At 36.3% G+C, this 26,196-nt stretch overlaps 3 protein-coding genes across 6 annotated transcripts; 2 read left to right on the top strand and 1 right to left on the bottom strand.

Moving 5' to 3' along the window:
• The first annotated feature begins 9,853 nt into the window (after positions 1 to 9,853).
• LOC103988681 (B-box zinc finger protein 24) lies at positions 9,854 to 17,430 on the top strand. 4 transcript variants are annotated; one of them, XM_009407288.3, is made up of 4 exons: positions 9,854 to 10,009; positions 10,150 to 10,442; positions 16,549 to 16,854; positions 16,940 to 17,430. In XM_009407288.3, exons 2-4 carry the CDS (start codon positions 10,260 to 10,262, stop codon positions 17,213 to 17,215), a joined length of 765 nt encoding a protein of 254 aa, XP_009405563.2. In that variant the 5' UTR covers positions 9,854 to 10,009; positions 10,150 to 10,259; the 3' UTR covers positions 17,216 to 17,430. The 4 variants fall into 4 exon arrangements, with proteins under 4 accessions (XP_009405563.2, XP_009405564.2, XP_065044049.1 ...); XM_009407289.3 differs by lacking the exon at positions 9,854 to 10,009 and adding an exon at positions 10,039 to 10,056; XM_065187977.1 differs by lacking the exon at positions 9,854 to 10,009 and having other exon boundaries at positions 10,070 to 10,530.
• A 766-nt stretch (positions 17,431 to 18,196) lies between these two features.
• Positions 18,197 to 19,238, top strand: LOC103988680 (tetrapyrrole-binding protein, chloroplastic-like). The gene has a single exon (XM_009407287.3). The coding sequence runs from the start codon at positions 18,277 to 18,279 to the stop codon at positions 18,979 to 18,981; it is 705 nt and encodes a 234-aa protein (XP_009405562.2). The 5' UTR covers positions 18,197 to 18,276; the 3' UTR covers positions 18,982 to 19,238.
• Positions 19,239 to 19,912: 674 nt separating this feature from the next.
• Positions 19,913 to 24,770, bottom strand: LOC103988679 (uncharacterized). The gene is made up of 8 exons (XM_018827050.2): positions 24,459 to 24,770; positions 24,174 to 24,348; positions 23,832 to 23,894; positions 23,571 to 23,637; positions 23,342 to 23,442; positions 22,897 to 22,941; positions 22,319 to 22,789; positions 19,913 to 20,318 (listed from the first exon to the last, which is right to left on the bottom strand). The coding sequence occupies exons 2-8, from the start codon at positions 24,312 to 24,314 to the stop codon at positions 20,148 to 20,150; spliced, it is 1,059 nt and encodes a 352-aa protein (XP_018682595.2). The 5' UTR covers positions 24,315 to 24,348; positions 24,459 to 24,770; the 3' UTR covers positions 19,913 to 20,147.
• Positions 24,771 to 26,196: the final 1,426 nt, after the last annotated feature.

Genomic DNA, 26,196 nt, shown 5'->3' with positions numbered 1-26,196 from the left:
TTCATCTTTTAACTCTTAATATCTAAAATATTCACTTCTATTATTTTTATCAGTTTCAATGATCTAAAATAGTTGTAATATATGTCAAAATTTTGCTGGACCATATGTTACATAGGATCGATTCTGAATTGGATTTGCTATTTCATACTCTTATTATGAACAAAACTCATTGAACAACAATAAGTATTTGGTGATGCCTAAGATTTACATTGAAATCTAGGATATCAGATGTGCTACAGCTCTTGATCACAAATATCCTACAGCTCTTAATTATCTAACAATAAGCTCATCTGTCACATAGGACCAATTCTGAATTGGATTTGCTATTTCATACTCTTAGTATGAACAAAGCTCATTGAACAGCAATAAGTATCTGGTGATGCCTAAGATTTACATTGAAATCTAGGATATCCGATGTGCTACAGCTCTTAATTACAAATATCCTAATATGGAGGATGATGCTGCTACCTAATTGTGGAGATATTGAGGTTACTTGACCACTTGTTTGCCTAAGTGAAAGAAAATACATACCTTGCGTAACAGTATAGGCAGCACTGGTTCTATCAGAGCCTTTATTTCAGATTCATATGGTGCATTATAATTTTAGTAATGTCTGAACACTATTTTGTGCTACTCCTTTAATCATGATGAAGACCTGAAGCATCTCATGTTTATGCCGGTGTTGTCATTTATATGTTGATGAATTTAGTCTTCTAATTTTCTTCCCACATAAAAGCGGCAGTGGACTTGATCCTTATGAGCATCGTCTGATCCTTCCGCTGCAAGACTGAAGATTATGCAGCTCGATTGGTTCATTTTGAGAAAGCTAAGTCGATGTCCATTGGTTCATTTTGAGAAAGCTAAGTCCTCATGCTTCTGATAGCCTGAGAAGATTGTCCATTATTTTTCCTTCAGGTGATGACATTTCTACTTCTGCACCAAATTCTCATTCTTTTCCAAGATGCATACGTACTTGGATGTGAGTGGAACTTGCGTATTTGATTCTTCATGAAGCAAAAAAAATGCAAGATGAGCTTATATGCTTTTTTGCCTCTGTGGACCAAACAATGAGATTAAAAGTAACTAGTAATTCGATTCGATGTGCATAGCAAGTTAAAACTTCTAATTGGAACGCAGTAAAAATTGATCAGTAAACAAATGAATCATATTTTCTACCTTTTTTAGCTAGTTTATATCACAAATCTTATAAGGATTGATCCTATCTAATTACCAAAATCCTCATGTATTGGACATAGCATGACGATGATGTCGATAATATCCACTAAGCATGCAATCAATATGTTACGCCATGTCTTTGTGTATAGTGACTATGAAAATTTCATTTTTTGGAGGTTTGGTCACTTTTGTGTTGGCATACTTGTTCAAGCCTCTCGTTCGTTGCACAGACTTGATATGTGATATTAGGAGATGGTAGATGCATTCGAGATGCAAAAAATATGAAGGTTATTTCAAGTTCATAATCTCTTTAGCATCATCATGTACATCTCATAGTGGTATTACATTCTATGTTTATAATGCAGTGTATACTTCATTTGAGGACACAACGGTAAGGTTATTACGATGCGAGAAACAAGATCCAATCTCAATAAGGATATGCTACTACTTCATAAGGCTTATATGAATTAAGTAAATAAATCCGTTGTGGAGTTTGTGCAGTTTCTGCTGGTTTCTGAAATGCAAGTAAATGTAAAGACTTACTCTTTAATAAATTATAATGAAGATAACTTTATATAACTTTAGCAGCAATCACTAATCATCTTTCAATCTTCTTGGAACTTTGTAGCGGTACAGTTCAGCTTGATGAGTGAGAAAAACCTCTAGTCCAAGTTAACACTTCAAATCTGAGTTTACCGTTTCAGATTAAAATGCCAGGGTCCAGTGGTCAAATCTCTCCTTACACCCATTTGATTTAATTAGTAAAATATGATAAACTCAATACTGCTTTACTCTAAGATGCATTGCAATCCGTGGATGTGATTGGTCGATAAAGTAGTAGATGATACAAGTGAAAATTGCTGAAGCACACTCGAGGAGACACTAAGAGACAATAGATCTCTATCCCATGGGATAATTATATATTACTTTATAGTTAAATCGTTTTAGTATTTTAATCTTTAGATTTATAAAATTTATATTCAAATCCCAATAGTTAGACCCCTTTAGCATCTCGATCCCTAGATTTAAAAAAATTATATTAAAATTTTTATAATTATGAAAGTTAAATATTTTACCTCATTTATCATAATATTACCAACTTTATCGATGGAAGATATAGATCGAGTCAAAATTATCTTTTACTCATCATTTTCATGTTATTCATAACTTCGGTAAAGCTAACCACTACATCGTTTTCATCGACTATCACCACAATAGCCACCCACGATGCCATCGTCCGTCACCACCATTGAAATTACATTTTTATCTATTGCTTTTATGTCATTTATGCATATGTTGTCACATGGTATTTCTTCTATCGGTAAAGCTAACGACGTTATGGTAAATAAGATTATATATTTCACTTTATAACTATAGCGATTTCAATATAAAAAAACTGAGATGCTAAAGAATTCTAACTATAGGGATTTTAATATAATTGAAGTCTAGGAATCAGGATACTAAAGAGGTCTAATTATAAGAGTAATTTATAATTAGCCCTCATCCCCTTGATCTCTTAGGGTGCGTGGCATCTCGTCACATCTCTTGGCCTATCTTGCATGTTTCTCCTTCATTCTTCATTGTTAACATTGGATGTCTACTGCACCGGTCTTCATTAGAGCAAAGCCTCTTTCACCAACTCTGTCTTGTTTAAGGAAGAGAAACTTTAGTTGTGATATCGTTCGTCTTCTTATCTTATAAGTAAGTTTCTTTATCATCCACCTTCTTTTCTATTGTCAAATCTATTATTTCTAAACTTTGGCTTCCAACAAATCTCCCCTCAATTTTGACCTAGAATTATAGTTTCTCCTTTTCTATTTCCACACAAATGCTAATGCCATTTAGGTCCTCACCGAAGGACCTTGTCATCTTTGTGGTAACATCCTTCAACTCATCCCATGACATAACTTTCAACCAATGATTATTTAGATTGACATTACTTTCATTTGGGTTCATCTTCAAGGTCTATCCTTAGAGTATTAGAATGAGAAATTATTCTTCTAAATTAATTCTATGCTAAGACACCCCATTAAGATCGATCCTTATTCCCTCATATATGAGTGTGGTCGCTTTGCTCGTGTTTTTGTCGAGATTGACATTATCAACCTTTGAAACAAGGAATTTGGATTGGTGAGCCTCACATAGGTTTGGTTATCTCCAATGAAAATATTACTTCCCTTTGCTATCATTACGATTGGATAGGACATCAAATTGATGCTTGTGCTATCAAGCTTATTTCCTCCTCTCGTACCCCTATAATGTCATCGGATTCTTTGGGCGGAGTTCCTACTACATTGGTGTAGAAGTCTCGATCAAATTTGGCTGGTGAGGCAAGGAATGGTAATGATATATTTAGACCCTAGATTAGGGTCCAACGTCGATCCCACCACAGTAGAGTGCCAATGAGAGTACCAAAGCAATCCTCAATGATAGAGATGATGAAGCCTCGATCGAACAGTTCAACATAGGCTTATCACGTGATAGAATAGTGGGCTAAGGATTCTAATATCCTCCCAACACCATTAGGTGCTCCTCCTTCCACAAACACCCTTACAAATGACTCTGCCAAATCCAATAGTTGTCTTGCCTTTTCTAATATCACTATGAGCAATAATACATACGATACTTTCTCTATTCTCAATAACCCTACGATTACTCCATTAATAGTGCAAAAACCACTTATTAACTCTATCAACACCTATGATTTGGCGACTGTGATTATGGATTCACCAGATAAGTTGAATTCAATAATAGATTTTATGAAAAAAGATGAGCTGGCTGATCCCAATATGACAATGGATCTGACTCTTTGCCTTGATATGACTTATCTTACCTTAGTTGCCACCGCTTCATCTAAGCCCTTAAGTATAGAAATAAATTACATTAAGATAATCATGCACATAGAAGTGAATTATATTCCCATTGAATGATACTTGACTTTAAATCTTATCATTCATCCAAACACCTCTATGTTTCCTCCCTTTGCTTTTTCGATAAGATACTTGTTGATAGTTTTCTTGAAGTATAGGATATGACATCCCGAGTGATGTAGAAGATCAACACGATTGGTTGCCTCTTCGATATTGTGAACCCTTAAAATCTCAATCACTATGTTAAAAATTTTGATCTCCTATGAGACTTTCTAAAGCATAAGAGTAAATATTCATCTCCCTTTAAGTCTCACTCATCGAGAACACAACACTTTAGCCTTAAAGTCATTAGTGGTGTCATTAAAGGTAAGAAAAAGCTTAAAAACTCTATCTTTGTATCTATGGATTAATGTATGCTATTATCTCTCTTGTTGATGGATCGACTTCCAACTTTCCTTTTAGGAATTATGATCTTTTTATCTTATAGTTATAGAGGCACGTGGAGGAAAATAGTTAGAGAATTTCTCTCATTTGTCATTAGAATATACCTATGCTTATCATTTTACAAAAAACTCACACTTCTTAGGAGCAATCCAATAGAATAATTCACAACTTGTCGTCGACGCTTCAAGGGTATTCTCCTTGCTTGAAATTCAACAATTGCTCAATAGGTAATATTTACTCAACCAGAATTTATTCATTTTGTTATTCAATTATAAAATGGTTGGCTTTGGTTTCTTAAGTTTGTGCTAGTACATTGCTATTTTTTGAAATAATATTTGAAATAATCATTTGGAGCTTAACTTTTCTAACATTCCTCGATGTATTTTAGGTGACTTTGACTATATTTTACATGGCTTTGATAAATACGGTGGTCATCATTTTCAAACTAACTAATATGTTTGAACTTTTTGGGATTTTACAAAAAAATTATGTTTTAAAGAATTTGGGTTTTTTTAGTTCTAAGTTCACTTGGTGTAATAATCGAAAGGATCATGCATGCATCTATATACATCTTGATAGAGTTTTTGCTAGTCCTCTCTAGATTCATTTATTTAACGACTCTTCTATTTACCATATTCTTAGAACGATTAAGTTTCATATTAAACATGAATGTGATTAGTACATACTTTTTCGATTTCAAAACTTTTAGTCCGAGTATACTAAAACAATCAATTTGGTTAAATCCAATTAGAGTAACCCCTCAAAGAACACTAAAACAATCAATCTATGTAAGTTGAGAGGTGTTTTTTCATACTAGAACATACACTCACTTAGCAATTTAGATTATAATTTAGAGATTCTTTAGAATACTATCATGACTTTTGAATCCTAAATTGAAGAGTTTACCGTTTATGATTCTAACCTCTAGTAATTAAATTCTTTGTACAACTGTCAGTTTATCCTCATTAAGCAAATTAATCTTAGATGGTGGGCTAAAGCGAAATGCTTCTGAATAAATGATGGTGATAGAAATGTCAAATACTTATTTAATATTTTAGCTAATCATCATTATAAAAACTTTATTAAAGGTATCTTGAACCCTAGCAGGGGTTGATTCTTGCACTAATAAAATTAATTCCCTAATTTGCTAGTATTACATTGACTTATAGTAATCTCCTCCCTACACCTCAATTTTGCACTAGTTGGCCATGCATCCCCTCCTAGTTGTTACAATGGAAGAAGACTATCTCTAATCAAACCATTTACTATAGATGAGATTCACTCTATGGTTTGGTCCTTAGGGATGGGAAAGAGTCTTAGCCCGATAACTTGATCTATGAGTTTTATCGAACTTATTTGGATGTCATTACCCCCCTCTCCTTTTAATATTTTTAAATAGTTCCACCAACATGCTTTCATCCCTCTTTGCTAGACCAAAACCATTTTTACTTTTTTATCCCTAAGATAAAATCCCGACTATGATTATTCATTATCGTACTATTGCTTTATCTAATGTTAACTATCGTATTTTAACTATGATTTTTTCTAACCATATGAAACCTTATCTTCAATATCTTATTAGTCCCCACCAAACAATCTTTCTTCCTAATCAAAGCATTTATGATAATAAACTAATTGCGCAAGAGGTTGCTCGTACCATTAACTCCTCTAAGGGAAAAAAAATATTTAGTCATTGTTAAGATTGACTTAAAAAAAGCTTTTGACCTCTCTTGGTTAGCTATTCTTTGTGTTCTCTCTATTATGAATTTCTCTTATATTTCCTCTTCATCTTTTGTCTATTTCATTAGTGGCCATATTTCTTTAACTTTCAATAGTTGATACCGAGTTAAGACAAGAAGACCCTCTCTCTACTTAGCAAATTTTAGCTTAACTTTATACTCAAGATATTGAGTCTAAAGTTAAGCTAAAATTTAGCAAGTTTGGCCCTTATGTGTATCGATGATATCTTTTTATGTTTCGAGGTTGATAAAAAGTCTTACTTGGCCATTTAGTCTATTATTATTATTATTATTATTATTATTATTATTATTATTATTATATATATATATATATGTATATATACATATATATATATATACATATATATACATATATATATGTATATATATATACATATATATACATATATACATATATTTATACATATATATATGTATATATATATATATGTACATATATGTATATATGTATATGTACATATATACATATATGTATATATATACATATATATACATATATACATATATATATATACATATATATACATATATACATATATATATATACATATATATATATATATACATACATATATATATATATATACATACATATATATATATATACATATATATATATATGTATATATATATATATATATGTAAAACTACAACTAAAGAGGCTTAATGTTTCTTAAAATAGAAGAATTATGCGCTACAATCCAATTGATACGACTGACAATATTTTATAGACTCTAAAAATCCAAATGTTGTGTTGAAAATGACTCTACAAGAGGTTGCCTACTATAAATAGATTTCACTGGCTACACATACAACCCTATTAATCTTGTCCATTATGTCACAATATAATTAAAAGCATTACACACTTTTTTTAATATCCCTATTCAATCAAGTTTGAGATAAATGATCTCAAGTTCAGCCCAATTCCTCCTCAAAGAATCTTGAAATATTAGTGATTAGCTTCCCCTCCCTTGACTTTGGGAGTTAAGTCTATCGTTACAAATCAACTATGGTTTATCTGGAAGGCATAAAATTTCTCTTTATTTACAGAAAAATTATCCTCTATATTAGGGACCTGGTTCCAAAAAATTATATTTACCAGCCATTATGTGAGATCCACCCTTCCTAAGGGTAATAAAATGAATAATTTTATATGGGTTAAATAAAGTAAACTATTCCTGGTTGGGTTAAGTTAAACACTGATGTTTGTGATTTGTGATAAAGATGACATTTTTGCAAGATTGTTGGACAACATTATATACAAAACAAATTATTGATCTACTGTGACGCGTACTTTTAGTAGTGCAAATTGAATTTGACCAAAACCTTGATATTCGAACAACAATTAAGTGACACAAAAGTTGTATCTATCTCAATTGATATCATACACAATCAATCTTATACTGCTTTTGCCAATATAATCAATCAAGCAGTCAATTGGGGTACGTACATATATTGCCCATATAAATAAATATGCTTTCTTTTCAATTAATCTTAATTCTACACTCTAACCTCCAAAGATTTTTAATGGTCTGACAAAAGTGTTTTTTAAAGGCCACCCTAAAAGAGAATAATACAAACCCAGGAAAGTTTGGTTTCTGTCCGCTGATGGCTGTCTACTAAGAGAGATGATTGCACTTTCACTGTCACAAGGCGCAAGAAGTTCCATCATCTCTCTAATGAAAGCCACAGAGCCAGTGTACAAAAAACACATTGTAATGCTGAAGCTCCATCTTGCAGTTGATTCATGGAGATGAGTGGTGGCTCAGAATCCCAACAAGGGCCACTTGGTTTCTTGCAGTGCGCTCGGCATTAGACACCACATGCCAAAGCCAACCGATGCTCTTTAATGCAGAAGCAACAAGAGCCACAAGCACACCTTTCCCGAGTTGCTGAAGGAATTAATTCAAGTGCTTGAATGCATTGCACAAAGTAGTCCTCCAGTTCCCAACCATGCCACGCCCATTGCTCGGTTGACATCTGTCGATCGAGCTGTGGCGAATCCAGATTCCAACTCTTATCCATTCCGTGATTACCAGCAATATGAACATAGTCTCTGCATCACAAGAAGAATGAGCAAGTGAGAAAATGGGAGCAGATTTTTTAGCAGGTCTCATCATCATGTTGCTTTTTCCTTTGAGGCAAAGTTTGTTTAATAAGCATTATATATTACTGCAAAAAAATTCCAGTTCCAGTTCGATTGCCATAGTCCAACCATCGGGCAAAATTATTGACATCAAACATGTCACTCACAATGTGTGATGGATGTGCTTTGAATTAGTATTCACTTCATTCATCACTTTACATCTCTTGTGGAAGTTGATGTTTCAGAAAGTCGATATCTGATATATTTATGAGTATTAATGGAGATGGTTATTGTAGTAGTTATTTTGATTTATTGTCATGATTCTTTTTACTCTGTTAGTTCACAAGAGCATTTATGCAAGAATTTTTTTAATAGAGGCTATTAAAATAATTTGACATTTTGAATGAAAGAAAATTCTGTAGTTTTTTAGTTTCCTTATAAATATACCAAAAAAAAATTATGTATTTCATCAGCCTATTAGGAAAAATCATCAGAGGGCGTGATCCGATAAAACCATATATTTATTTGTTTGCAATCAAGATTTTACTTATAGAGGTAAAATTACATATGATGATCTTAAACCTAACATTAACAAAAACTTATTGTCATGTCCACATTTTTAAAAGAAAATTTTCTAGTTTTTAGTTTCCTTATAAATATAAGAAAAATGATCTTAAAACCTAACATTAACAAAAACTTGTTGTCATGTCATGTCCCTCTCAGACTTCACATATCTAATAAGCTTATGGAAATTGCCAATTTAGAGACAGTAAGTAAATGACTCTCCAAGCAGATACCATAATTATTCTCACAATTTTGTTTTCTGCTGACAGTGCCCATGCTTTCCTTCGGTTAATCTCATGGGAATATAATTATCTATTTCAGAGCACTTTGATTTGCACATTTTGCTTAAATAATATCTTGCTTTGATTCCATTCACCTCTCCATTAATCAAGCTTTTAGCTTTTGATTTGAGAGCCCTCCCAATATCATGCAAATTCTAACCTTCTCATCCTTAATTTTGGTCAACCACCAACAGAACACACAAAAAAGGGAAGGAATTCGACTACAAGTATCTTGTCAATTAAGAAGAGATGAGAAGCAACTTTGGTGCCTCCATGAACAGCAGCAAATCTCACTGCATGCTTTCTGGGTTTTCTGACGAAGTAACTTTTCGAGATGGGTCTCCATGAGTTTAGAACCATAGAAGCGGCTGCAATTTTTCACCACCCAACTACTAAAATTCCTTCCATGATGGTTTATCCAAAAGCATCTTCGCTGAGAGTGGCTGTGCGGATGATTTCTTCCGACGCAAGTTGTACTGTTCACCATCTGCCGTCATACTTTGCTGTCGGGAGTCCAAACACTGCCAAAGAAAGTGTGGCAAAGCAGCATCAGTAGATACCAATTTTTAATGCACTGTCACAGCCCTTAGCAGCTTACTGAATCAAGGTGTGGAAGGACAGCATTAGGAGATAGAGATTTCTTGGAAGTCAAAGCAAGAGAGAAGCCACTCCTGGCCACGAGTTCCACAGGCCACCCACAGCCACATCTTGGTAGCCCCCCACTGGCCAAACAGTAGCAGTCATCTTCGACAATGCATCGGAATTATAATGGGTTCTATTCTCTCCATTTGAATCCTTCCTTCCATTCTGATGCTCTCCTGATAAGCGGTATGTCCTCAATGAGCTAGCTTTACGGGAGCCTGCACCTGAGATCAGTTCTTGTTTCTCTCTCGCTCTCTCTCTCTCTCTCCGTCAGCTCCCCTGTCTTTGCTGCCTCTGAGGGAGATAACTCTTCTCTGGTTGTGCAGTATGGTGCCTGCTGAGGTGACCTGAAGCCTGAGCAAGAGGAGGAAGAAGACATAGCAGAGAGGTTGGTAGAGAGAGAAGGGAAGAAAGGAAGAGGAAAGAGTGAGGAGGCATGAAGATCCAGTGCGACGTGTGCGAGAAGGCGCCGGCGACGCTGATATGCTGCGCCGACGAGGCCGCCCTTTGCGCCAGCTGCGATGTCGAGATCCACTTGGCGAACAAGCTGGCGAGCAAGCACCAGAGGCTTCGCCTCGACTGCCTCTCCAACAAGCTCCCTCGCTGTGACATCTGTCAAGTACTATACTCAACCGAACACCCCCCCTCCCCTTTTGCCTTGCCTTTCTCCCCTCTCATGCTCTCAGTCATCTCTCTCGCAGCATGAGGTGAGCAACTTAGACAAGGGAGTTCAAATCTTGACATGCTAAAGCTTGACAGTTTATTCTGTAGTTTCAACATTATTCTGAGTCCTTCAAATCATCTATAATAGCATGTAGATCAATTCTTCTCATTTTTGGGGCACCATTACCTCGAAACAGATATCAATCTGGTATTTCTTCATTGCAGTAAACTTGTGATGTCAGAATTGGAACTCTAGTAAATGGATTTGAATCATACAGAAAGAGATATTAGACACAAAACAGAGGGGCCTTCCTATGGTAATCAAGATATTAGCACAATGGTTAATACCACAGCTAAATATATAACTCAAGGTTAGGAGGGTTCAAAATCAATCAAGTAATTATGAAGGAGGACTTTTAATTCATTTGATTCAATGGATATACTCACAATAAAGTTATCCATAAGATAAGTGTAGCATTTTCCTAGTTAGATTCGATAAGCTTTCAGAATGGCAGAGTCATCAGGAATATCTTCTTAGTGTTTGAGTGTGGTTCTTATCTCTTCCTTTGGGGAAAATATGCAAGTGGATTTATGGGGCTATAACATGATGCTGCTTATTGAGAGCATAGTCTTTTTTTTTATTCACATTTGAAATGGAGTCTGAAAATTTTGTAGGAATGGTACTGAAACAAAGGTCAAGCACCCACCTACAAGCTAGTTATCAGTGATAGCTTCCTCTGTGCTTGTGGAGTATCAGGATACAAGCATCATATTGCTGTCTATTTGCTTGGTTACAAATTAATATTTTTTTCATCCTTCTTATTCAAGGAAACATAAGATCTTAGATTAATTAAACCACAGTTTTTTGAATTAATTATATCCATTCAACTAGGTGTTCAATTCAGGGGAAAAAGAACACCTTGATGATTGTCTTAACCATAGAGGTTCTTACCTTTAGAATATGGAAACTTTTTTTTTTTTTATAATTTGAAACAAGATGATCACCATATCTTTAAGAGCATTGCTTGCAAGAATGGATCCAAGCTCAATTGGAAGGCCTACCTGCCTAGCATAATCAGCTAACAAGTCATCTACTTGATTAGCTCTCTGGAGATATGCACAATGGAAAATTTTACACATTTTTCCAGCAAAATATGACATTCCAAAAGTATGTTGGTAATGATCCATGAGATGCTTGCCATTTTATTCAATATTGCAACAAGTTTGTAGGATTCTTTCTCATCGATAGCATCTGGAACATCATGATTAATGATTTGCGCCGGCAACAAGAATGAAGAAAGCTCGTAGAGGCCATGTTTTGTTAAGAAAGAAAAAGAAGGTCGAAGAAGATGAAAGAGGAAAAAATCTAAGCAGATTGAAGTCATACGAAGAATTGCATGTCTTTGCTTGAACATTTTTAGCTTAAGGCGTGCAATTTTAGCCATAGGGTCTGTTAGTTTGGCAAGTCCCATAGTCCCATATCGAGAAAATCAGGCTTGTTATCTCCTATTGGAACTATAAATAAGGGCCTAAGTTTTGAAGTCAGATGTACCACAAGAGGCACCACAAGAAAATCTAAGTATTTACTTTGGTTTAAGTCCATACTCAGTTAAATAGTTTGGACTTATACTTTGAGTTTTTTCTTGTTTAGTATTTTCGGGTGTTTTATGGCCTAGGAACATCTTCCTAAGGCATTTATAATTGTCCCTTTTATAGTAGTGATTTGTTCCTCTTTCGTCCGTGGATGTAGGTCAAAGTCAATTGATCGAACCACGTAAATATGGTGTTCTTGTCGCTTTTATCTTTTCCGCTTTAGTGTCTTTGTTGGGTTACCAAAATTATCCTTTAGTAAATTTCTTGGGGCTAGTTCTAACAAATTGGTATCAGAGTCTGGTTCTGGGATCTTTTGGCAACGATGACAATAACAAAGATTGTTGTTGAGAAATTCGACAGAAATGTCAACTTCGGCTTGTGGCAACTCAAGATGGAGGTCATTCTGGTTCAAGACGGAGTTGATTTGGTACTACAGGGAGCCGAGAGCATTCTAGATGATATGTCAAAAGAAGAGCTTGCGAGTATGGATAAGAAGGCCCGATCAAGCATCATTCTAAATCTCTCTGACGAGGTTTTACGGGAGGTAGCTACGGAGACTACGACTAAGAGCATGTTGGACAAGCTTAAAGCCTTGTACATGAAGAGGACAGTGGAGAATCGTCTCTACTTGAAGCAGAGTCTATATATGCTTCGGATGATTGAAGGTACATCTATACTCTCACATCTTGATAAGTTTGATTCTTTGGTTATGGATTTGGAGAATATAGATGCAAAAATTGATGATGAGGATAAGGCTTTGTTACTCTTGTGTTCTCTTCCCCAATCTTTTAAGCATTTCCGTGATACTTTGATTTATGGAAAAAAAAACAGTTTTGTGTCAAGAAATTAAATCTGCACTGAAATCTAAGGAGCAGATAGATAGGAATATCATTGGGGAAAGTAGAGGAAATCAGGCTGAAGGTCTGGTTGTTAGGGGGAGAATGGATAAAAGAGAATTTGACAGTAGTAGATCTAAATCTAGATCTAAATCCAGACATAGAAATTTGGAATGTAGATATTGTCATAAAATGGGGCACATTAAGACTGATTACTTTAAATTGAAAAATAAATTAAAGCAAAAAGGAAAACTTGTTGAGAAAACTACTGAGTCCGCTGAAGCTAGTGTAGCATCTGATGAGAATGTTGAAAATATTTTCTTTGCTACTGATGACAGGACGATGTCTAAAAATGAATGGATTTTAGATTCAGGTTATTCTTATCACATGTGTCCCAATAGGAATTTGTTTTCCACATATGAATCTTGTAATGGTAGAATTATTTTGATGGGCAATAATGTCGCATGTGATGTTGTTGGTAGAGACACAATCCGAATTAAAATTCATGATGGTATTGTGAGGACGCTTACTAATGTTAGACATGTTCCTAATTTAAAAAAGAATCTCATCTTTTTAGGCACCCTAAAGGCCCTTGGGTGTAAATACACAGCTGAAGGTGGAGTTATGAAAGTTTCTAGAAGTGCCCTTGTTGTTATGAAAGCTTGCAGGTCTGGTAGCTTATATATTTTGCAGGGAACTACTGTCATAGGCTCAGTTGCAGTCTCGTCATCATCATTGTCTGATTCTGACATCACCAAATTATGGCATATGCGTTTGGGTCATATGAGCGAAAAATGTTTGAGCATATTGAGCAAAAGAAGTCTACTTTGTGGACAGAGTACTGGGCCACTAGATTTTTGTGAGCACTGCATTTTTGGAAAGCAGAAAAGAGTCGGCTTCAATTCTCCGGCAGTTCACAAAACGAAAGGTACTATTGACTATATTCGTTCAGACCTTTGGGGTCCAGCTCATATTCAGTCTAAGGGTGGTGCCAGGTATTTGTTAACTTTCATTGACGATTATTCCAGGAAAGTTTGGGTTTATTTTCTGAAGCATAAAAATGATATTTTTCTAACCTTTAAACAATGGAAGGCTTTGATTGAGAAGCAATTAAGCGACTTCGAACAGATAATGGCATGAAATTTTGTGAAGGTGACTTTGATGAATTTTGTAAAAATGAAGGAATCGTTCGGCATCGCACTGTTAGGATGACGCCTCAACAAAATGGTGTGGCCGAACATATAAACAGAACACTCTTGGAGAGAGCAAGGTGTATGATCTCAAATGCAGGGTTGACAAAGGACTTTTGGGCAGAGGCGATTAATATGGCCTGTTACGTTGTCAACCGCGCTCCTTCTGCAGCACTTAACTTTAAAACTCTAGAGGAAGTTTGGTCAGGTACTCTTGCTGATTACTCTGATTTAAAATTTTTTGGGTGTCCAGCATACATGCATGTAAATAAAGGAAAATTAGAGCCTCGAGCTAAAAAATGCATTTTCCTTGGGTATGCTTCTAGGGTGAAAGGATACAGATTATGGTGTTCTGATCCAAAATCCTCAAAATTTTGTAATCTGTAGAGATGTTATTTTTGATGAATTATCTATGTTATATTCCAAAGAGGATTCTACTAGTTGTATAAATGATAGTGCGCAGAAGCATGTGGAGCTTGAGATTGGTAGTTCAGATTCTTTTAAGTCGAACTCTTCTACTCAAAGAATACCAGTAGATGGTCCTGAGTCTACTGACGAAGTTGATCTAGAGGAAGAGCAATATTCCATAGCCAAGGATAGACCACGGAGAGATATTCGACCATCACAAAGATATGCAAATTTGGTTGCATATGCTTTGTCTGTTGCAGAAGAAACAAGTGAAGTTGGTGAGCCTACTTCCTACTCAGATGCAGTTTCTTATGATAATTCCGCTAAGTGGTTGATTGAGATAAATAAAGAAATAGAATCTCTCTATCAGAATAGAACTATGGATCTTGTGAAGCCGCCTTCGGGTAAGAAAATTGTTGGATGCAAATGGGATACCATTGCTGAGGGGAAAGTCCTTGTTCAGAAAATTCATACGAAGGACAATTCAACTGATATGCTTACGAAGCCTCTTCCAATTTACAAGTTCAAGCAGTGCTTGGACTTGGTTGGTGTTCATTATTGATGATTGCCCGTTGGGGCTTTTATGAAGAAGGTGGAGCAAGTTTTGTTAGGACATGCCAAGGTGGAGATTTGTTAGTTTGGCAAGTCCCATAGTCCCATATCGGGAAAATCAGGCTTATTATCTCCTATTGGAACTATAAATAAGGGCCTAAGTTTTGAAGTCAGATGTACCACAAGAGGCACCACAAGAAAACCTAAGTATTTACTTTGGTTTAAGTTCACACTCAGTTAAATAGTTTGGACTTATACTTTGAGTTTTTTCTTGTTTAGTATTTTCGGGTGTTTTATGGCCTAGGAACATCTTCCTAAGGCATTTGTAATTGTCCCTTTTATAGTAGTGATTTGCTCCTCTTTCGTCCGTGGATGTAGGTCAAAGTCAATTGACCGAACTACGTAAATCTGGTGTTCTTATCACTTTTATCTTTTCCGCTTTATTGTCTTTGTTGGGTTACCAAAATTATCCTTTAGTAAATTTCTTGGGGCTAGCTCTAACAAGGTCTTCTGAAACAATATTTCTCAAATTATTACTTCAAACCAACATCTTTCCAACTTCCAACCACATGATATCCTTGTTATGCACCTGATTAGATTCATATTTCTTGGTTCTCTGTCACTTGACTACTTCAATCCTTCTGCCTGAAAGAATTTGAAATGCCACCAATAATACATTTGGTGCTAGATAAAGTTGTGTGCCGAATGCAAAACATACAGTCATGCTACATGAACAAAAACCAAAGGGCTTGACTGAAAAGGAATTGACTGGAAAAAGAATTCCTCTTAAAAATGATCTTAAAGTTTCAGTAAGATTCTCGAGTTCTTCAACATGTTTGATTTATGACCATGACACTCATCCGCATATCTTTCTTGTTCTTAGTCTTTACTTATCTAAAACCTTCTCTGCACATCTGTAAAAAAACGAGCAACATCAGAACTGCATCTATTTAACAGAATTTAGCGGTCGTCGGCCTTTGCTAACCATCTTTTGTCTCTTTTTTAGCAAATTTATCTGCACCTAATTTAATCACACAGTTATGGACTGATTAACCCAATGGTGATCAGATGTCATCAGCATTGTGTTTCATTTCAGCTCTGGCAAATGAACTGAGGTATCAACCCATCATTCACTCAAGAAATACAAATCTGAGCAAGTCATACCTGCTTGATCATCTCAGTTGATAAAAACACCAGGATTCCAGGGATCATAGGAAATCTCAGGACCTCAGAAAAGCTATTATTAGACTCCCCATATTGACCTTTATCGACCAATGCCACTGCACAGGCAGAATTAAGCAGATGGTCAGCTTATAAAACAAGAATATCACTGTTTGCAAACTAGTAATAGTGAGTAGCAGCAAATTCTGGAAAGATACTACTAGTATCCAAGTAAATATGTACATTGATACACTTCAACAGTATTTAGAGCATGTGATGATGATTCATATCAATTTTTTTGTTGTCTCCATGTATTTTCTAGGAGAAGGCAGCTTTCATATTCTGTGTTGAGGATCGAGCCCTATTTTGCCGGGACTGTGATGAACCCATTCATGTCGCTGGCACCCTTACCGGCAACCACCAGCGTTACCTGGCCACTGGAATCCGTGTGGCTGCAAATGCGATGTGCAACAAGGACTTCAATGACAATACCGAACCACCAAACCAAGGGCCAGCCACACCAGCCGCAAAAGTTCCCGAAACACCACAAACCATTTCATCATTCATGGACTCGGCATGGGCTGCTGATGAGTTCCTTCAAGTTTATGACCAAGAAACTGGTTACAAGGTATGAGTTGCCGACACTTGATTGATTCGTAGAACTTCTGATTACTTCACACAAGGTAATCATACTTGGAATCAATACATTGCAGGGGTCTCCTGTAGGATATGAGGAGTTGGATTGGTTTGCAGACATTGGTCTTTTCCATGACCAACTGCCCAAGGCGACCCAAACAGCAGCTCAAGTCCCTGAACTCCCCACCACACAAGCAAGCAACACAGGCTTCTACAGAGCCAACAAATTCCCTGTTCCACAAGCTAGTGATACAGGATTCTACAGAGGCAACAAGTGTGGCACTTTGTTTAAGAAGCCTAGGCTTGAGATATCTGATGAGGAGGAGTACTTCACTGTCCCTGATCTTGGATAGTTCTTCGGTGTTGCATAAGCCTATCGTATAATACTAGTGATTTGAATGACTATATAAAGACAGAGAAAAAAGAGAGAAGAAGGACATAAATATTTCAACAATTTCTGAAGAAAATGTGGATAGATTTATGATTCAGTTGACTCCAGAACAGTATATTTTAGCTTGATTTGCATGTTTGTCTAGGAAGTGAATACATTTGGTTGCTTTGGAAGTCATATGATTAGTGTCTCCTAAGTAGCTTATACTCATTCAACAGCTACTATTTTTATTCTTTGAAAAACTATCTCCGGAGACAAATCATGAGAATGATCTGTGTCTAACCCAATCGATAAAGCCGCTTGCAGCAGGTGAGCAAGAAACCTCACATGCATGATTGCAAATTTATCCCAAATTTATGGAAGACTATAATGATTGTAGACTTAATCATCAACACCCAAATTATAAAGTTGACTGATTAAATGTGACAGTATTTGCTGGTATAATATCCCATCAATGTTGCCTTCAGTCTTCTTTCAGCTTGAGTATCTTGAAAACCTAAGCATCTGTTAAACATGCACCAACAATTAGCAACTTGTGAATTAAAATGCTGTGTAAGAATAACTAAATAAGAATCAAATGAGGCTAAGAAATCACATAAAGTGAAATTTTCCAAAGTGAATCAAAATACCAAACACAGCATATTTCAATTCCTTTGAATTATGAGACAAGCTTAGAATCATCAGACAAGGGGTTAGAGACTAGCATCTAATAGAGTTCTCTTGGCTTGCTCAGAGAGTTTGATGTTAGAAAAGAATAAATAAATTCATAGAGAAGTTATGTTTTAAGGCAAAAAGAATCAATTGTAAATAATTCTAAAGATGGCCTCATGCCCACCAACATCTCGCGCGGAGATTGTATCGTACCTCACCCATTCCCAACCAATCACAGCTCACCTTACATATCTCCTGGATATGATATACCTTGGTCATCTTCTCATTCCTCTCTGCGACCCTCTTCTCGCTCTTTCCCAACCATTCCTTGTCCTCTCTCTCTCTCTCTCTCTCTCTCTCTCTCTCTCTCCCATGGCCAGTACCTCTCTCCGGTCCCTCCATCAATCCATTCTCCGCCACCACAACCACCATCAACATTACTTCACCTCGTCTCCTGGCTCTATCTTCTTCAAACCAAGCAAATCCTACAGACTCTTCTCCAACGTCCCCTGCTCCTCCTCCCCCCCGAGCACCACCTCATCCAGTACTGTAGCACCGGCCGGCGTCTCCTCCTCCGCGCCACTCGACGCCCTGGCGAACTACCTGTCGACGCGCGACTTCCGCCAGGCGGACGAGGAGACGCGCCGCCTACTCATCGCCCTCGGTGGCGAGGCCGCACAGAAGCGCGGGTACGTGTTCTTCTCGGAGGTGCAGTTCATAGAGGCCGCCGACCTGCAGGCGATCGACCGGCTGTGGCGGCAGCACAGCGGCGGCCGCTTCGGGTACGCCGTGCAGCGGCGGGTGTGGGAGAAGTCGGGCCGTGACTTCACGCGCTTCTTTATCAGGGTGGGGTGGATGAGGCGGCTGGACACGGAGGTGGAACAGTACGGATACAGGTCCTTCCCCGGCGAGTTCATGTGGGAGTTCAAGGACGACACACCGGAGGGGCACCTCCCTCTCACCAACGCTCTCAGGGGGACTCAGCTTCTCCGCAGCATACTAACACACCCAGCCTTCGAGGAGATCATAGAGGAAGGGAGGGAGAAGAGTGAGGAAGAAGGAAGGATGGCTGTGTAAGAGAAGGGGAAGGAGCAGCCAAAGCTACTGGGTGGCAAGAGGGTCTTCGAACCCGACTATTCCTTTTGAGCTTAATTCCCTTTTGGATTTCGGTTGGTGATTCAAAAGCTGCTTAAAATTACTATATGTGTTTTATCTTTTTGTGTTTTTTTTTTGTTGATGTTTAGACTCTTACTATGTAAAACAAATTTGATGTTAATGTGTTGCAGCCACAATATTTATTATGTCACAGTAAAATTAGGCCATGTGTTACTACATATATACACCAAAGTAGTATGATCGGTGTTTTACTTCAGATTTCTTTTTCTCCTGTTTCTAGTTATTCTCCTTTAGATTCTTCACCATCATCATCATCTTTTTATTCTTCTTCAGACTGACTGATGTTAAAAAGTAAATAGAAGTTTATAAATTGATTGGAAGGCCATAAAATGATGAAACAAAAAAAAGTGTACGAGGTTGGATTGGCTATGGATTGCTACATGGCCCTGCAGGTTCCGAGTTAATTAAGTTGTTTCACACCCATTTCTCTTCTCAGGTGTACCAAAGATGGTGGAAATGCTACAGCAGATCGAAGCACAATGTTTGATATCATCTTTTAGAATATAACATGGAAGGCTTGTAATATTATTATTATTATTATTATTATTTTACCAGAAAGCAACATTAATTTGCCTTAAATTCCACTCCAGTTGATGCCATAACATGACTTTCCACCCACAAAGACTTAAACTACAAAAAATCACCATTCTGTAGCAAAGGCATTTACCAAGAATCATAATTGATTTTGATCTTTCTCACAAATCATCTATCAACAGTCATAGGATTTGGCACTTTGGTTGTAATCCTTTGTCGTAAAATTCATCTGACTGATATTACAGAATGACAAATTATAGTACTCATGCAATCCTTTGACATAAAATTCATCAATCAATGCAGAAAATGAAGTCTTTAAGTATATATTGATCATGAATGAATGAATCATTGTGTACATATCAACTACAAAATGGTAGCACTCCAGCCTTTGAGCAAGCTCAGAGGTCCAATATTTCTGAACGTTTTTTCAAAAATAAATAAATAAATAAATAAACAGACATGAGATGTACATTGTGGCTTAATGCCAATCAGATGATAATAACTACAACAATATATTCCAACGTTAAATATGCTCAGTTGAAAAAGAATTTCCAGATCTCCCTCTCTGACGTTCTGGAAACCATGTGGACACTAAAAATGTTGTCCTCATGCACCATAGCTTTTAGTTGTCGCGCTACACCGTTAGGACCTACAAATCTTTTCTTCACAGCCAAATACGACACTCCATATGGTGGTCGCAGACACTGCACAGAAAGAATTTAGCCAGTTTTAGTCCACAATTCTTGACTACGAAACATGGATACTTCAGATTGCTTATTGAATCTGTATCGCTTGTACAATAATTCTTGAATACAAGCCAGATACTTCTTGAAGTATATGATTTTTTTAATTATTATTAAAAATAACAAAAACATTTAGGACCTAGTATATTTCTTGACATAATGCCCACAAGGAGGAAAAATTGACTTTCAAATTTCACATTCTACCATGCAATCACTGCAATTCTATATATTAACCAATGACTGTCGTACTGCCCATACGAAACAAAACAGGTGGTACATGTCTGACCAACCACCGGTGTGCGAACCAGCCTGTTTTGGGCAGCAGGCAGGAAGCAGGGGTGTAGGCGGTACACCCCTTGCATCACTCTATACGGTCAATACTTGACCAGCACCAACTTGTATCGGTTGGTAACAATCGGATTCCAATCATACCGGTTCAATAGTTCAAGTCAATTGTGATCCAATGATCAATTTGACCATTGTTAGAGCTTTTGATATAAAAGCTCACTTTCTCCCTTTCTCAATTAAACATTCTAAATACTCCCTCGTTCTTACTCTTTCGCACTCTCTCAATTAAACATCCTAGTCCATGATTAGAGCTCATAAAAAACTTTAGAAGCTTCAGTTGGAAGGATTTTAATTAGAGAGATTCAAATGCATTATTTGGTGGAAGTTCTTACCAATTTAAAAGTATTTATGCTCTTTAGTTATCTTTTGATATAATTAGATCCTCCTTATATTATGCTAAGATAGATGTATTAGAAAAGATATAAAAAAATATTTTTATTCATGAATAATTAAATATAGTTTCGATGGAGGATAAAATGATAGAGAATCGTTTAAGATGATATGGACATGTGCTTAGGAAGCTTACAGATATGGTAACCAGAGGTGGAATGATTAATATTAATGGTACGAGCTAAGATAAAGAAAGACCTAAGAAGACTTTAATAGAAGCCATAAATAAAGATTTAAGTCTTTTAAACTTAACTAAACATATTATTTTTTATATATCTCAATGGCGGTAAAAAAATCCATGTATCCGACCCCAAATAGTTTGGACTTGTGACCTTGTTGTTGTTGTAGACCCTTATTAGTGTCTTATTATGAATAATTGGTTGATTAATGTATTTCTCCTAATATTAGATTCAAATAAGTCCATTATCATACTTTTAGGCTCAAATTAGGCCTAATTTTGCCTGATCACAGCTAGTTGATGGTGGGTAATTTGGGGTCATCATCTTTCCTTAGTTTAGGCACTATTAAAATCATTATCTTACTTTTAAGACCGATTTAGGATAATTAGGCCTAATCACAGCATGTTAAGCATGATTAGTATATCTCTCTTAAATCTAGGCTTAATTAGATCCATTATCTTACTTTTAGAACCAATTTATTATAACTAGGTCTAATCATCATGTAGATTCATTATCTTACTTTTAGGGTCAATTTGAAATAATTAGGCCTAAAAAACCTATAATTACTTACCAGTCATGAATCATTTGCACCTTATTCTTATTGAAATTGAATTATAATTACATTAAAATTAGAATAAAGAGGGGTTAACAGAAGGTTTTTTTATTTTTCAGTCAGTTTTGGCTATTTTCTGGCCAATTTTCCAAAAACCGGTATGAACTGATCCAGTCCAGGACCAGCACAGCCAGTCGGCACGAGACAATGAACCTAGATATTAACTTTCACAAGTTAGTCATTAGTCGAGTCTGAAAAATGACTATGGACAACATAACATGACAGATTCTGCATAAAGAAGGCTCAAAGTCTATGGGGGGTAATTAAAGCAAGTTTTAGAGACTGTTTCACGAGTTCCAAACAAGATTATAATGATCTGGAGAGAACCGGCTAATTTTTATACATTTCTTATCATATTGGTTTACCAGGAATCTCATGCACATTTGATACCAACGAAAATTTTCAAGACTACGAAGAAAAATTCAGCTAACCTTTGTCATCAGGGCATATAGCTTCCTCAGGGAGGTTACTGAATGAGGGATCTCAGTAATCAAAATGACGTCATAGCCTCCATCTCCTGGGTCTGTCTTACTTGCCCTTTCCCAGGCACGGCTTCCAGAGAGCTTCCTTGACCGCCTGGAGCTAGTTTCCTGAGCAATCACACTTCCCTCCTGACTGCTACATGCATCAATGTAGTCATCCTCAGAGAGGCTAAGGCTAGCCCCACTTGCCAACTCGAAACCATCTACCCTCACCACAGATAGGACACTGGGAAGCTCCTCCCAGTCCCCAGCATAAAAATGGACATCAGAAGTCAAATGCTGTCGAGATGGAGTAAGGGGACTCTCTGATTGGCGACTCTGCTTGTCCTTGGCCTGCTCAATATTTGCAAGGACATTGGGTATGGTTGTGCATCTGATGGTTTCAGCATTGAGATCGTGAAAATGAACTGTAGAAGCACCCTGTGACAAGTTTGCATGACAAATTAGGCCAGTACAATATGATGCAGGATGATATGAACTTGGATATGTGAATTTGAGCATCTTAGTCATTAAAGGCATATGGATACCTTGAGGCAAGCAAAAGTCCCAGCTATCCCATAACCGCAACCAAGCTGCAGCAATTATCAACAAAAATTAGAACTATACTATTTCATCTGCAGCAAAAGAACAATCAAATATCTTGAAGTCATCTATCAACGAATAAAGTCAACAACATCTAACTTCCAAAGCATGTACATGAGAATTAAAATTATCAACATAAAAATGACATGTGGATTTTGTTAATATTGGGAATGAGATGATGTTTTAATATCATAATGTTCAACATTAGAATTAAATCATGACATGTGAAGAAGGATCATTGAAGCTTGTTAAAGCATTCTGGTATAGACTGCAACATTTTTTTCTAACTTAGTCAGCATCAAGCGGTATATAATATTTGACAAACTAATCAAAAGCTAAAGGCTGATAGATTGAGAATAAAAAGGACAGGGACTCCTAAAATGTAGGTACCTCTAAAACCCTTTTGCCTCTAAAACTCAGCAGCCCATCACGAATCTCAAGCTTGACACTGTTGACAAGATCGGTTGAGCTCTCCCAAGATTTCAGAGATCCTGCAACATGAGAAGGTAAACCTATATGTATGCATCTATATATATAGGCAAATATAGATATAGATTTGGATGATGCCATCCAAATTTATATGAAAAATACAAAAATCTCTTAGATCTTATGTACTCACCATCAGATTTGGATGAAGCCATCTCCGAATTTGAAAACCCAATCACATCAGACAACCTAACCCTTCCCTGGGGCGTAAATAATAAAAATTAACACATAAACGTTGAAGGAAGAAGAACATAGCACACAGCAAGGTCCATTGATGGGATCACAAGTTTGCCGGATTCCTTTTGGAACAAAAGGCGATGATCCATTCAAAATCTGGTTGTCGAGGTTAAATCAGAAATTATGTAAAAATAAATAACAAATTTGGCGCATGTACCTTAAAAATTTTGAGACCTTGCAGATCAACATTTTCTCCAGCATACTTGTATGGATGAGCATTCTGTGAAACAACCATGGCAAAAAAATGAGGAATTGTACATAAACCCTATTTTGGAGGGCTTGTTCATCACAAGAACAATATACGGTCGCAAATCTGTTAGACGTTAATAATTCATGCACATAGCAGAACACTTGACCAAATCGAAATTCTATGATCAAAAGGAAAATCACACAAATGATGGTCTGTGCGCAAACTAAACTGAGTTGATTTCTGTAAATACATAAGTACTTGACACTTCATAAACAAAGCGACTATGCTAGAAGTTGAAATGGTAAATACCTTGGAAGGAAGAATCTCGATGGCTGGTGAGGGAAGATGCAAATCCCTTTCAGAGACCAGGGAAACATCCGCCTTCAAACTGGCCTTGTCACGAGGCACCAACGCCGGCAAGCACTGCGCAAGAAGCGACGGTGACCTCATTTGTCCTTCTATCTCTCAGTATCTGGTAATGGAACTGCCAATGCCAGAAGATGCATCAGAAATGGATCAAAGCACACGCTAAAAGTACTACTGATGAAATCATCAATTCCACAGATCAAGAAGAAAAAGGGCTAAGAATCCTACACTCTAGCTGAAATTATTCTCAAATTCGTCCGTCAACTCAAAGATAGGATCGTTCAAGCTCCGAGAACATTAACAGCAAAACCCAATACCGAGAAGAACAGGATCAAGAAAACGATCCCTTGATGGGTAGAAGCCGTCAGGTGGAAGCGGGGATCGGAACACCTTGGGACCGTCAATTAAAGCCGCGGACGCGAGAGATGGCGGCAGCTTCAGCGAAGAATCCGACCCCTGCCTCAATTCGTCCCACCAAGTCCGCCAGCGGACCGACATCGAAGTCAAAAGAGCACAACTTTCCTTTACGAAGATCGGGCGACAAAAGGAGAGAAGGTTCGGACGCACAGTCGGCCAAGTCTTTGACCGCGGAGGGATCCTTTTCGTTATTCCGAGAATACCCCTATACCACGAAAGATACGTCTTGGACAAGCACGGCGAAGGGTGCGAGGTTGGTAAACAACGTGACTTCACGTGTGCCATGCTACCCGAACGGGTTACCTTTCTTTGTTGTCGGTTGGACGTACGTTTCAGGGGGGATAGTCTGTGGGTCCCATATACTTTCTCTCTAGGTGTAAAACCAGGGAAAGTTGGATTTGTCCTACCACGTGTCACGATGATTCTAATTGGGATCAATAGCTTTGTGAACAATATTCTTTTTTTCTTTCCAAGTAATGCCTGCCATAAACAAAAGATGGATAGTTGAAGGATAGAAGAATAATGGATTGATGTCCCTAATAGATAGCTTTTGAGAACATATTTGAAATATGTATTATAAATTTAATATATATGTTAAATAAAAATTAATATTTAATATTTTAAATTATAATTGATTTGAATGTTATATTGTAAATATTAAGCGCTGGGAATATTAAATTCTTAAAGTACCTTATGATGTCATCTTGAATCACAAAGTTATCAACATGATATTATAGTAAGAAACCAATATCATCTATATTTTTTAAAAGTTAAATTTTTTTATTTATTTATTTTTCAAAATTATTTTTATATTTATTTATATGATTATATTATTTATTTATTTATTATATATCTAGGTAATTTAAATTTTTTTTTTGTAAGATAATAATATACATTCATTCAATTATGTACTTTATTTATTTACTTATTAATTTAAATAAAAATATGTATTTATTTTTGAATAAATATTAAAATTATCAGAAGAATAAATTTATCATATATTGTTCGATGAAGTTTTGAAATATAATTTAACTAAACAATAATTACATCGATGTATATTTAAAATACTCAAGATATCGATAATTACACACTTATTCAAATCTTTTTCTCTAAATACATATTAAAAATATAAAGATATTCCAAATACAATTTAATCGATACATTCTTCCAAACATAGGGCATAATAGTCATTTCATGTGATCAAATTGAACACGTTGTGATGAGGACAAATTATTCTCGGATACAATTTTTCCCCACGCTGGTCAAAATGTTCTCTTCCACGCATCCACTAATGGTTCCATAGTCAACACCCAATCCCATAAATCTTAGGACATTCCTTTGCCCTAAAGATTGCAATAGATTTTGGCTAAGAAAGTCTCCATAGTAGATATTCTCTCAAATTCCAAAAGTCCACACCAACCATTGGGAAAAAACAAGCCTTGAGTCATTTCTTCGACCTACAAAGGTTATGATTAGATTAAGAACATTAAAATAAATTCATCAATTTTTAGCCTATGTTATATATATATATATATATATATATATATAT

The sequence above is a fragment of the Musa acuminata genome, chromosome BXJ1-6 (assembly GCF_036884655.1).
Source record: "Musa acuminata AAA Group cultivar baxijiao chromosome BXJ1-6, Cavendish_Baxijiao_AAA, whole genome shotgun sequence".
Classification (NCBI taxonomy): Eukaryota; Viridiplantae; Streptophyta; class Magnoliopsida; order Zingiberales; family Musaceae; genus Musa; species Musa acuminata.
The sequence above is the reverse complement of the archived record's forward strand: the minus strand, read 5'-3'. Positions and strand labels throughout refer to the sequence as shown.